This window comes from Salvelinus alpinus, chromosome 30 (assembly GCF_045679555.1).
Source record: "Salvelinus alpinus chromosome 30, SLU_Salpinus.1, whole genome shotgun sequence".
NCBI classification, from domain to species: domain Eukaryota; kingdom Metazoa; phylum Chordata; class Actinopteri; order Salmoniformes; family Salmonidae; genus Salvelinus; species Salvelinus alpinus.
This window is the reverse complement of record NC_092115.1, coordinates 15,311,541-15,324,089: the sequence shown is the minus strand read 5'-3', so window position 1 is coordinate 15,324,089 and position 12,549 is coordinate 15,311,541. Positions and strand designations below refer to the sequence as shown.

The following is a 12,549-nucleotide window of genomic DNA, read 5'->3' as shown; positions in this document are numbered from 1 at the left end:
AACGCTGCCCAATCAGAATAGAGAGAGCTGCTTCAAAGTGTCTGACATTATCTCTGACCAGCACGTGGGAGTGTCAGGACAACCCAACATGGCGGCACGCTGTTGTCATTTCAGGGTCGCCATGACCCGGTCACAACTCCCTGACCTGTCGTTAGCTCCATCAACCAATCAATTTGGATTTGAGCAGTGCTTTCTGTACCAAACATTTGTCACAGTGCACTTAGGGAAAGGTTTGGCCCCGATGTTTACAAGACTGCACTGTTGGCTAGCTTCACCACATAGTCAATGCAACGAGCCAGCATTGATTGGCCTAAGTAATAGCTGGAACGGCTACTGAATTTCTTTACAACTGCATGAGGTAAAGTAAGATTGAGCAGCAATGTTTTGGTTAAGTCCAGCCAATTCTACACATTTATTTGGATTGTTAAATTCAACATTGCATATAGGTGTCTATAAGGTTTCTATTAACCCATTGTTGTAGTACATTTAGATGAATTGTCGAGTTGGTCTGAGTTTAAGTTGAACTGATCCTATCCCTGAGTGACACAGCACTCCTACCATATAGAATGCGCTACAATAAGGACGAGTCATTTTTCATCTTGCATGTCACATCACATGGACATGTGAGTCAGTCAAGATTTTTCCCAACCCTTAAAGAGGTGTGGTGGGGGGTTGATGTGTTAAAGGGACTGAAACCCCTTCATACTTCTGTCAGGTGGATGAATTGGTTTTACTCAATGTTATTTCACTGGAGACTTCTCAAAACAATTTCAGACATTATAGGGTCTTGAGAGGTGCCTGAGACCTGAGGGGCAAAGCAATCTAGCTGATTGCTAAAAATACATTTGCTAATTTTCTCCCCGCCTGTTATTATATCTTGGGGCTGCATGATCAGTGTAATGGCTCATATTCTAATGCATGCTTACTTGACCCCACCCCAAGAGAGCATATCAATATCCATTTATAACGACTTGGTCGTCCGCGGGCCTTGACAACATAGCAATGGGCAGCTTTTACAATCGCCCCTGACGATTATTTACAATGATTCCTATTGTTGTTTTTGTCGCTGTTGTCAGGATTGTGATTATAACCCCCCCCCCCCCCCATCATTATATAACATGTTTTATTCCCCACCATTATTACAGCTGATTCATCAAATCACTTTTTACCCACAGAGGGAAGTCTAGTAGTGCAGGTCCTTATTCCAAAGATCTATGACCCCTTTATAGGCGTTGCAGCTCTAGCATCCAAACGATCAATTCATCACATGCACCGCTCACGGTGGGTCGCTTCCTGCTAACGCTACTGTAGAAGATGCACAACATAACTGCTCTGTTTCTGCATCTAGGCTACTATTAGATTGAAAATATCCAGTGGTGGGTTTGATGAATAAATCATTTGTGTACTGTTTAGAGCCAATGTTTGACCTTTACTTCCTGCTACTGTCATGTTTTGAGACAACACTTTGTGGTGCTGTTGTTTTTAGTTCAAACCCTTTTCCTCAGCTCTCTCGTTTTAAGCTAATAATATGTGGTGTTTTCAGTGTCAGTGTTCCTCTCCCTACTACTAGCTACGTTCACTCCAGAGGGAAACCTTTTTGGAAGATAGAAGATAGATGGATTTATCTTGCTCTTGTTCGCTCCATCCAACAATATTTCTAAAATCAACATGTTTTGCTCACCATGAAGACTGCCTAAATTATTTCACACAACAAAAACATCTAAGTTGAAGATTTCTTATATTAATGCTTTTACATTTACAGTTCTGAGGTGAAGCCCAGGTATGACTACTCCTCTGAAAGTCAACATAGGTTGCACATGCTATGTAATCGTCAATAAATATTCATAATTTATTTCATATATTTATATTTCTCCTCAATATCACTGTATCTCTAAACTATATGTATTGTGTGTCTGTCTCTCACTACAGGAATCTTCGTACTCATTTGCACTGAAATGCCTTATCAGCCTTTCCACTGTTATATTGCTTGGTCTTATAATAATGTACCATGCCCGGGAAATCCAGGTGAGTCGAAATAATGCAACAATTTGGCAGGAAATACCATTTCATTGTTATAATTTATGGGCTGGTGTGGTGATTGCCTGAATTGCTTGAAAATTGAGTTTGATTATTGAGTGTGATGATGCCTAATATTGAGGATTTTTTTTTAAAGTATTCAACATTTAAACAGGTCGACTTAATTGGGTATGTTAGATACTTTACAGTCCTAATTCAGCTGATTTATATTATGATATTTACAGAAAATGACTGAAATAACTGGTACTTTTTTTAAGGCTCTTTAAAATGTAAAGAGTGGCATCTATTAAAGCTGTAATCCACAGCGGTGAAACTGCCACGTCTGTTTGCAAAATTACAACAACAAAGAGGTCTCTCTGACATCTTGAACATCATTACACACGAGATAGAACAGCAGAGTATGTACTACGGACTGTAAAATAAAGTATTTAACTACTGTAAAATAAAGTATATAAAGACTAAAAAATAAAGTTTATAACTACTGTAAAATAAAGTAGGTAAAGTCTGTAAAATAACGCATAACTAAACTACTTTTTGCTTTTCCCGCAGCTGTTTATGGTGGACAATGGGGCGGACGACTGGAGGATAGCCATGACGTACGAGCGCATCTTCTTCATCGTTCTGGAGCTGCTGGTGTGCGCCATCCACCCCATCCCGGGCCATTACCGCTTCACTTGGACGGCGCGGATCGCCTTCACCTACACTCCGTCGACGGCCAACGCCGACGTGGACATCATCCTCTCCATCCCCATGTTCCTCAGGCTCTACCTGATCGGCCGCGTCATGCTGCTGCATAGCAAGCTCTTCACAGACGCCTCGTCGCGCAGCATTGGCGCCCTCAACAAGATCAACTTCAACACACGCTTCGTCATGAAGACGCTCATGACCATCTGCCCCGGCACCGTGCTGCTGGTCTTCAGCATCTCCTCCTGGATCATCGCCGCCTGGACGGTGCGAGTCTGCGAGAGGTAAACGGCTAGGGAGTTCCCTAAAGAGGGAAAAACCCAGCCAATCGCCACAGAAACGCACACCCCCATCGTTGTGCACTGTGTGTGTCGGCACTCCCCCTTCTCTCTCTCTCCCTCCTTCCCCCCTTCTCTCTCTCTCCCTCCTTCCCCCTTCTCTCTCTCTCCCTCCTTCCCCCTTCTCTTTCTCTCCCTCCTTCCCCCTTCTCTCTCTCCCTCCCCCACTTTTCTCTCTCTCCCTCCCCCACTTCTCTCTCTCTCCCTCCTTACCCCATTCTCTCTCTCCCTCCTTCCCCCTTCTCTCTCTCCCTCCTTCTCTCTCTCCATCCTTCCCCCTTCTCTCTCTCTCCCTCCTTCTCTCTCTCTCCCTCATTCTCTCTCTCTCTCCCTCCTTCTCTCTCTCTCCCTCCCCCACTTTTCTCTCTCTCTCTCCCTCCTTCCCCCTTTTCTCTCTCTCTCTCTCCCTCCTTCCCCCCTTCTCTCTCTCTCCCTCCTTCCCCCCTTCTCTCTCTCTCCCTCCTTCCCCCCTTCTCTCTCTCACCTCTCTCTCTCCCACTTCTCTCTCACCTCTCTCTCCCCCACTTCTCTCTCCCTCCCCCACTTCTCTCTCTTTCCTCCTCCGTACCCCCCTTTCTCTCTCTCTCTCTCTCTCTCTCTCTCTCTCTCTCTCTCTCCCTCCTTCTCTCTCTCCCTCCCCCACTTCTCTCTCTTTCCCCCTCCGTACCCCCTTTCTCTCTCTCTCTCTCTCTCCCTCCCCCACTTCTCTCTCTCTCCCTCACTACTCTCTCTCTCCCCCTCCGTACCCCCCTTTTTCTTTCTCCCTCCCTCCCCCACTTCTGTCTCTCTCCTGCCCTCTTCTCTCTCTCTCTTTCATTCCCCCTTCTCTCCCTCTCACTCCTTCCCGCTTTCTGTTCTCTGTGTCCAGTTGTGTTGTCGTGTTCTGTTCATGCTCACTAGCCCAAAGTAATGTATTGATGTGTCGTACCCCCACACACACCACTGCCTGGGTAACAAAAAAAAGAGGGTTTCATTAGCTCAGCGATCACTCCACGAGTCCCTACTCCTTGTTTTAACGCTATTTTAGCAGCTTTTCCATAATTCATGAGTGTCTAATTGTTTGTTTGCTGAATGGTTTGTTTTGGTAATGCTGAGCAGCCCCAAGGATCCCCGTTCACATCAGGCTTTTTCTCAAGGGGGCGGTGGGGATTCTCACAGATCTCAGAGTAAAGGGAGGAGGCAGGGAAGAGCATGCTTTTTCAGACCAATTAGAAGTTTATCATTACTTTGATGTTAAGTTGTCTTCTTTGGTGTGTAGGGGCTGAGGGAGGTGGGATGGGTTGACGTCAGCTCCTGTAATACTTCGTTATGACAAAAGGGCTGTAAGTCAAACAGTCAAATCAGTCAACAGGAACGCTCGCTGCCAATCTTTCAGTCAGTCAGACGGTGAGTTGCTTTCCTACGTTTTGCTTGCTTTTTATTTCCTCCCTTTCCATCCCATACTTCCTTGCTCTCTTAACCGCTCACTAACCACTTCCCCCTGCACCCTGGAGCCACGTAAGGACCAGCAGAGAAAACAGTGTTTGACCTTTGGCTCCACCTCCACATGAAATGGAAAAGAAGTAGCGTGAGGTGCAACTCGAATCCAACTTCACCAAATAGTTTGTTGGCACACATTCAAAAGAACACTCTGTTCATCAAGTCTACAGGAATGAATAGTGTATTGCTGAAGGTACTTGCATAAAGCCTTAAAGAGATACCGTCACAAGGATGGACACAGTTTTTTTCCTGTCTTAGATTTAACCATGAAAGATACAGGTGTTGCCAAATACTGTGAAAAGCATGAATAGAACGTATGGATGACATTGTTGATGGTGTTGTATCTGTCTGGTAATCTTTCAACATTACAAAGGAAAACCATAGAACCACAGGGAAATGTAACCAAGCTCTACAGTCGGATGTCTATGGTACTTGGACGCAACATGCGGCTGGAGTCAACACCATGAAATATCTCAGGTGGCTAATGGGGTCAGGATAGATGATATGCCCACCACACGCTCCGTGCCAAACTAGTCCGCAGCAGTGCATGCAATATAAGGCAGTCCAGTTATGGTTTCAATTTGAAAATAACATGTTTCCGTGTGTTTGGGTAAGTGTTTGTGTGTCTTGTGTGTGAGTGAGTGTGAGTGTGTGTGTGTGAGTGAGTGTGAGTGTGTGTGTGTGTGTGAGTGTCTATAATGTTATGTTGTACTTTCTATTTCCCCACTATGCTGCTCCATAGGGATACCATGTGAGTCCTCGCTCTCTAGCCGTGGAAAACCTATCATTTTGCACCGAGCTGGCGCCACTGCTGCCCTGAGTGGGTGAGGGATGGGGGTGGGATTGGGCGAGGGGCAGCCCCCCCCAAAAAACTGCTATCCTTTCCAAACAGAGTAAGGCAAAGGGGGACTAGGTATCCCCCCTTAGTCGGCATGAATGTGGCACCCATCCTCAAAACCCCCAAAATATGTCAACAAAGAAAAATACATTCAGTGGCTAGGAGCATAGGCGAAACCTATGATTTGAGCAGCACTTTGAACCAAGCGTCTCTTTCTAAACTGTTTTGTGGTAGCAAAAAGGAGGAGGAGGAGGAGGAGGAGGAGGGAGATTGTGCTAAAATGGAGCAGCTCCTTCAAGTCACCTTCACCAGCAAGCCTGAGGGCAATTGTCTTTTTTCATTCCTCTTCCTTATGTAATTGTTATAGATCCATATGGTGCCCACTCTTTTCAGCATCTACTTCCAAGATTTGCTGAGGAACAAAAGCTTTTTAGTCCTTTGTGTTCTCGCACATTACCATTCCATTATGTGTCTCCCCTCGAATAATTGATTGAATGATGTCGTAATCGTTAGGTATTCTACAGGCTTTGTCACTTCTGCCAGCTGATTCAGTTTGCTCAAGACGTGGCAAAGGAATTTAATCTGAGATACATATTCATACAAAACATCCGTGCTTATTTGAGGAGAAAACAAATATCAAGCCATTTGTCTGGTACAAAGTCGTTAATGTGGACTTAAGCTCGATTTAGATTTTTTTTAAACCAAATTTCTAACATTTAACCATATTATAATAACCCCATTAACCCGGAAGTGTTTCACGAAAAGCTCTTCAGCTAGGATGATGAATAGTGAGGGTGTTGCTATCCGTTCTAGCACAGTTTCCAAAATTGAGTCATGAGGAGTTTGTTTCTTCAAGGCAAATGCAGTGGCTCCAGTTTGAAGTTTCATAACATGGATTGAGTTCTCACCCGTGGTAAACAATGAAACAGCATGGGAGTCTTCATGTTTACTGCTCTCGATCCCATCACTCCAACCCACTCAAAAAAAGAGGCGCTTGTTTTCCAAAGTGCTGTGCGTGAGTTTGGAAATGAATCTGCTGATGCACTGTTACATTGACCACGCTCCTAAGCCAAAGGGCAGAACGGTGTGAGATTGGACGAGCACGGAGTCTGTCTGGAATAGTCTGCCGAATGAAAGACACATGGTGGGTGGAGGGGACAGGAGGGGTGGTTGGCTGAGTGGCGGAGTTGGCAGGAACCGTGATGGTACAGTAGAGGGAAGCAATGCGGGTCTCTGCCCCCCTTGATACAGCTCCAGAGCTCCCCTACTTTATTTAAGATCCTCAGTCTCTTGGCGTTCTTATCAAACTCCTCCTCTTTGGCATCATGATCCTTTGCAGATTTCCTACTACTGTACCCATCTAACGTGGCATGCTTGCAGTTTTTCCTCATCCCCTCCCCCACGTATTTATCTTTCCTTATTCATAACCAGCAGGCCTAAACCAGTCAGAACTCAGATACACTTGCATGCCTTGCCTGTCCCCCCTCCGGTCCTATCTCCTCTCTCTCTCTCTCGCTCTGAAACTAAACACTTTTTTTCTCCGAGGTTACATGAGACAGTCGTTTCTCACCCCGGTCTTCCTGGGGACCTCTGGCCATGTAACAAGCTTTGGAAAGTTAAGAGACTTTCCCTCACCACAGATTAACAGGGTTGAGTTACTGGCCGGTTACAGACCGATATCATGTGTGTGTTGTCACTTGACCGGAAGACACAGTACACAGCTCCATGTAGAGCGGAATCCTAACCAGAGATACTTGTGCGCTTCAACTTTCACCACAACTAAAAGTTTTGTGTAAATCCCACATTAGTGTCCGTGTGAAAGGTCATGTTCTGTGTGCTTTTCTCAGGTTGGGATTTGGCTGTTAATGAACTGCAGGCCATATCGTGACTTGAGAGATGTGTGTAAAACCTTATTATTATATGAAGGAATGAATTGCCTAGACATTCATAAACTTGCAAAATAATCTTTCTCATTATGTTGTGATATAGAATGATCTGTACACACACTAACTGTACACACGGAATGTTGTGTGACAGATAGTCCAGGTAGACCTTCAAGCAGAGTTTGAGTTGTATTTTGTGTACCATTGGAGTATACCTCCACACTCTGTTCTTCATGCCTGTTGATATTCCATGCAGGAGTTATTATTGACAATGGACAAGCATGACCTAACAAAGTTCCGGAACACGATGATGTTGACGTTCATCAAAGAAAGCTTTTGAGGCTGGCTATAAGGCTATACGAAAGAGTTTTAGCTTTGGTCTTAAGTCCACAATGGCTGTTTGAAGGAGATATCCTGTAGGGAAGTTCTGTGTTGTTATGTCTTCTGCCATCTGATAATTTTACTTTTGCTATTTTTTGTTGCGTTGGCTGTGCTACGGCATGTATCGCTTGCGTCATATTGTGAGACTTAGTTTCAAATACATTTTATTACCATTTTGTTCAGTAAATGATAATGAAAAGATAGACTTTCATCTTGACTCGACATGTTTGCTAGAATCCATTTGGAGTGCTTGCTTTGCATTTTGGCTGGATGATGCGAGCACAATTAGGTCTGCAGTTTTTTTAATTAGGTCATCCCCAGTTGAGTTTAATCCTATCTGTATGTTTACCGCCTCTGACACCCTCCCCTCTTACATTTCAACAAATTTGTCCCAAAATAATCTCTGCCACTGCTCAAATTCTCATTTAAATCAAGGAGACTACTTAAAATTATTTTAATGTGCTACGATGAGTTTGCTTGATATGATGAATTCCTGTAGAGAAGACTGTTGTTAGTACACGGACAAGCTAAGGCATATAAAAGTCCCCTTTTAATGTTCTTTCCACTGCAGTGGCTTATGTTAGGAGCAAATTAGCCTGTCCAACAATTTGCCTGCTCAGGGTAATACTAATAAAAATACTGCTTGCTGCTCAATATACAGTATTGCGTTCTCAATAACTGGTTGAACCAGTTTTTCTCAATTTCAGGTTTAATCAGACTTGCATGCAGCATGCCATAGAAGGAACAAAGAATAATGTATTTGGCAGTATTGTCTACTCCTGTATAATGTTGTCTTTATAGCTAACAGTTATTGAGATCTCTAACAATTCTTTCCAACCAATGTTTTTGGCAAATGTTTCTATGTTACTTTTTAGTACCACAACTGACAACAGGGTTTGGAAGATTCAGAATACTCATGTCATTTTGATTTCATTCCTCAAATAGCTTAGATTAGGGTTTCCCAAACTCGGTCCTTCCCAAAATCTAAAGCTTAAGCTTCAACCTATAATATACAGCATAGACCAGGGTATTCAAATATGTGTAGTGCTAGGGCAAAAAAACAAAACATGTACCCAGGGGGGCCCCATGACCGAGTTTGGGAAACCCTGGCTTAGAAGACACATTGTCAGGCATTGCCGCTGTATGTCCCTGGGACAAACCATCTGTTTCTTGCATGAGCTCATCCACATACGGTGAGAGACGGAGATAAAGAATTCTGGGGAAGATGGCCAGGGTTAAAACACCAGTTAACATGAAGAGATGGCCAGGGTTAAAACACCAGTTAACATGAAGAGATGGCCAGGGTTAAAACACCAGTTAACATGAAGAGATGGCCAGGGTTAAAACACCAGTTAACATGAAGAGATGGCCAGGGTTAAAACACCAGTTAACATGAAGAGATGGCCAGGGTTAAAACACCAGTTAACATGAAGAGATGGCCAGGGTTAAAACACCAGTTAACATGAAGAGATGGCCAGGGTTAAAACACCAGTTAACATGAAGAGATGGCCAGGGTTAAAAGACCAGATGACATGAAGAGATGGCCAGGGTTAAAAGACCAGATGACATGAAGAGATGGCCAGGGTTAAAAGACCAGATGACATGAAGAGATGGCCAGGGTTAAAAGACCAGATGACATGAAGAGATGGCCAGGGTTAAAAAAACAGATGACATGAAGAGATGGCCAGGGTTAAAATACCAGATGACATGAAGAGATGGCCAGGGTTAAAAGACCAGATGACATGAAGGGATGGCCAGGGTTAAAAGACCAGATGACATGAAGAGATGGCCAGGGTTAAGAAAACAGATGACATGAAGGGATGGCCAGGGTTAAAAGACCAGATGACATGAAGAGATGGCCAGGGTTAAAAGACCAGATGACATGAAGGGATGGCCAGGGTTAAAAGACCAGATGACATGAAGAGATGGCCAGGGTTAAAAGACCAGATGACATGAAGAGATGGCCAGGGTTAAAAGACCAGATGACATGAAGAGATGGCCAGGGTTAAAAAAACAGATGACATGAAGAGATGGCCAGGGTTAAAATACCAGATGACATGAAGAGATGGCCAGGGTTAAAAGACCAGATGACATGAAGGGATGGCCAGGGTTAAAAGACCAGATGACATGAAGAGATGGCCAGGGTTAAAAGACCAGATGACATGAAGAGATGGCCAGGGTTAAAATACCAGATGACATGAAGGGATGGCCAGGGTTAAAATACCAGATGACATGAAGGGATGGCCAGGGTTAAAATACCAAATGACATGAAGAGATGGCCAGGGTTAAAATACCAAATGACATGAAGAGATGGCCAGGGTTAAAATACCAGATGACATGAAGAGATGGCCAGGGTTAAAATACCAAATGACATGAAGAGATGGCCAGGGTTAAAATACCAGATGACATAAAGGGATGGCCAGGGTTTAATGAAGAGGAAAAAGCATCACTGCATCCATTTTAACCAATTCCCATGAATTTTAGTCATTTAGCAGATGCTTTTATCCAGAGTGACTTACAGTAGTGAGTGCATATATTTTCATACTTTTTTTTTGTGCTGGTCCTCCATGGGAATCAAACCCACAACCTTGGCTTTGCAAGCAACATGCTTTATCAACTGAGCCACACAGGACGTACAGGGGTGAGTTGTGTACTTCAATACCACCCAGAACAGTGACTTGTTTATGATGTTGACATTCTTCAATGGTCTCTCTTGTGTTGGCTGACGCAGTAGATATATTGCAATGTGTCACCGGTTAGGTTGTTTTCAACACTGTGAATCAAGTGGTATTCCTGTAGTCTAACACACATTAAAGCCCTTTCTGGAAGGAGTAATTTAGGTCTAGTGCTCTCATCTGTGCGTACTTGCAAATAGAGTTGCTGACAAAGTAAGGGAACACAGAGTTTTTTGAGGGAGCGATCTTCCAAACAATGACATGTCTACAACACAAAGCCTACTTCTATGGGATGTTTTGCAAGGGTGGGAGACAATTTATTTCAGACCTCTGGTCTCACACTAGGTCGAAAGTGGTGCCAGCTCTTGTCCATGCTATGCCAACACTCTACACAGTATATTGAGAGCTTCAAAATGCCATCGACTGGCTCTGCATCCGTAGCTTCTAGTGCCCATATCACTGTAGTCTATGGACATTTGTCTGAGTCCTCTGCAAGATTCAAGGATTTGGGGGAAAACCGATCTACAGTTTTGTACCCATCTAAAAACAAAAAATCCACACCAAACCATGTCCAGTCATAAATGTAGAGATTCACAATAAGAGTATTCTTAAAGCAAATACATGGTGATACAGGGAAACCATACACTGTGCAATGTTACACCATTGCGGAAATGGAAAACAAACCTCTAGCATTGTCGTGCTCTAATCGCTTGCACCAGCCTAGAATAATTTGGACACTACGGCACTTAAAGTACTCCTCCTACAAAGGCGTAATTGGTGCCGTCAAGAGCATCCATGCAATTTGAGACAGTTCCAGTGTGTAAACCAGATATTTACCCAACCCTGATGAAGCCAGTGATTGAGTGGAACTCATCATGATACAATAAGCAATTAACACCACTGTAGAAGCAAATAACTTTCAGGACATATTTCACCTCTTTCTTTACAACTTAAGTTCACATGAATCACATGAATCACATGAATCAGGGGATAAAATAAGAAGCTGTGTAATATGTTGACAGACACGACTTCCACCAGGTTCTGTCACAGAGTTAGTGATCTGGAATGACTCATGTATTTGCCTGTTTTAGTCACAGATTGTCTAAAATTAGCGAATTAGTCACTATAGTGTTGTCCCCCTTGCTCTAAGCCTTGTCAGAGAGAATGCTATTGAAGGCTAACGGTGCTGGATTCAATGCGTATCGCAGAAGTATCACGTTATAGCTCGATTGAAATTTAAAGGCAATGTTCCCTCCCTCGTGGAGACTGCATTCATGGTAAACGCATTTACATTTTAACACAAATTTTCCGCCATACTTCCCCGATACGGATTGAATCCAGCCCTAACAATCCAGGTGAAAGAGACAGGGAAGTCAAAAACATTGAGCTTCTTAATGCGTTTTTACTGGTCTCCAGCGTACAGATAAGAGACTGGCTATATAAATATTCAACCCCCATGCACTTGACAATATTGTGATATTTGTCAAGGATGGTTTTCACTTTGTCGTTGCTCTCTTTGCTCTCAATATACTGGCTTTTCAGCATGCAGGATGCAAACATCTTTTTAATGCCTGCATGGTATTGTATCGACGTGCTTTTTTGCATGCCATACAGTCGCTTGAACCCACACTATTGACTCTGAGGAAAAAAGGATCATGTTGTTTTTCCTGACATTGAGCATGAAAGCAGAGTTGACGTAAAGGAAAAATCCACTCAAAAACCATCTTTCTGTATTTCTTTAATTAGTCCACTGTTGATACAGTCCCAAAATGTTTTGGATGTCAACGGTCATGTTTTCAAGATGCTGGAATTTCAGGAAGCTATGTGTCACCGGCCACATCATCATATAATGCATTTTGGATCGTCGTGATTGGGGCGGCAGGGAGCCTAATGGTTAGAGCGTTGGACTTGTAACCAAAAGGTTGCAAGATCGAAGCCCTGAGCTGATAAGGTAAAAATGTGTTGTTCTGAACAAGGCAGTTAACCCACTCTTCCTAGACTGTCATTGAAAATAAGAATTTGTTCTTAACTGACTTGCCTAGTTAAATAAAGGTAAAAAATAATGATATGGCTGGTGACACACTGTATATTGAGCTTCTTGAAAGTCCAGCACCTTGAAAACTTGACTGTTGACATGCAAAACATTTTGGGACTGTATCATCAGTGGACTAATGATAGAAATACCAAAAGATAGTTTTTGAATGGAGTTTTCTTTTAAGGAGATCAGAGTTCAG

General features: G+C 43.4%; 1 protein-coding gene across 2 annotated transcripts in view; it reads left to right on the top strand.

Annotated features, from left to right (window-relative positions):
• Window positions 1-12,549, top strand: part of LOC139559653 (small conductance calcium-activated potassium channel protein 2-like) — a 53,751-nt gene that overhangs the window by 26,055 nt on the left and 15,147 nt on the right. For both annotated transcript variants that reach the window (XM_071375835.1, XM_071375836.1), the window contains exons 3-4: window positions 1,930-2,025; window positions 2,587-3,005. In XM_071375835.1, coding sequence (XP_071231936.1) covers window positions 1,930-2,025; window positions 2,587-3,005 — 515 coding nt within the window. The remainder of the gene's footprint in view (window positions 1-1,929; window positions 2,026-2,586; window positions 3,006-12,549) is intronic.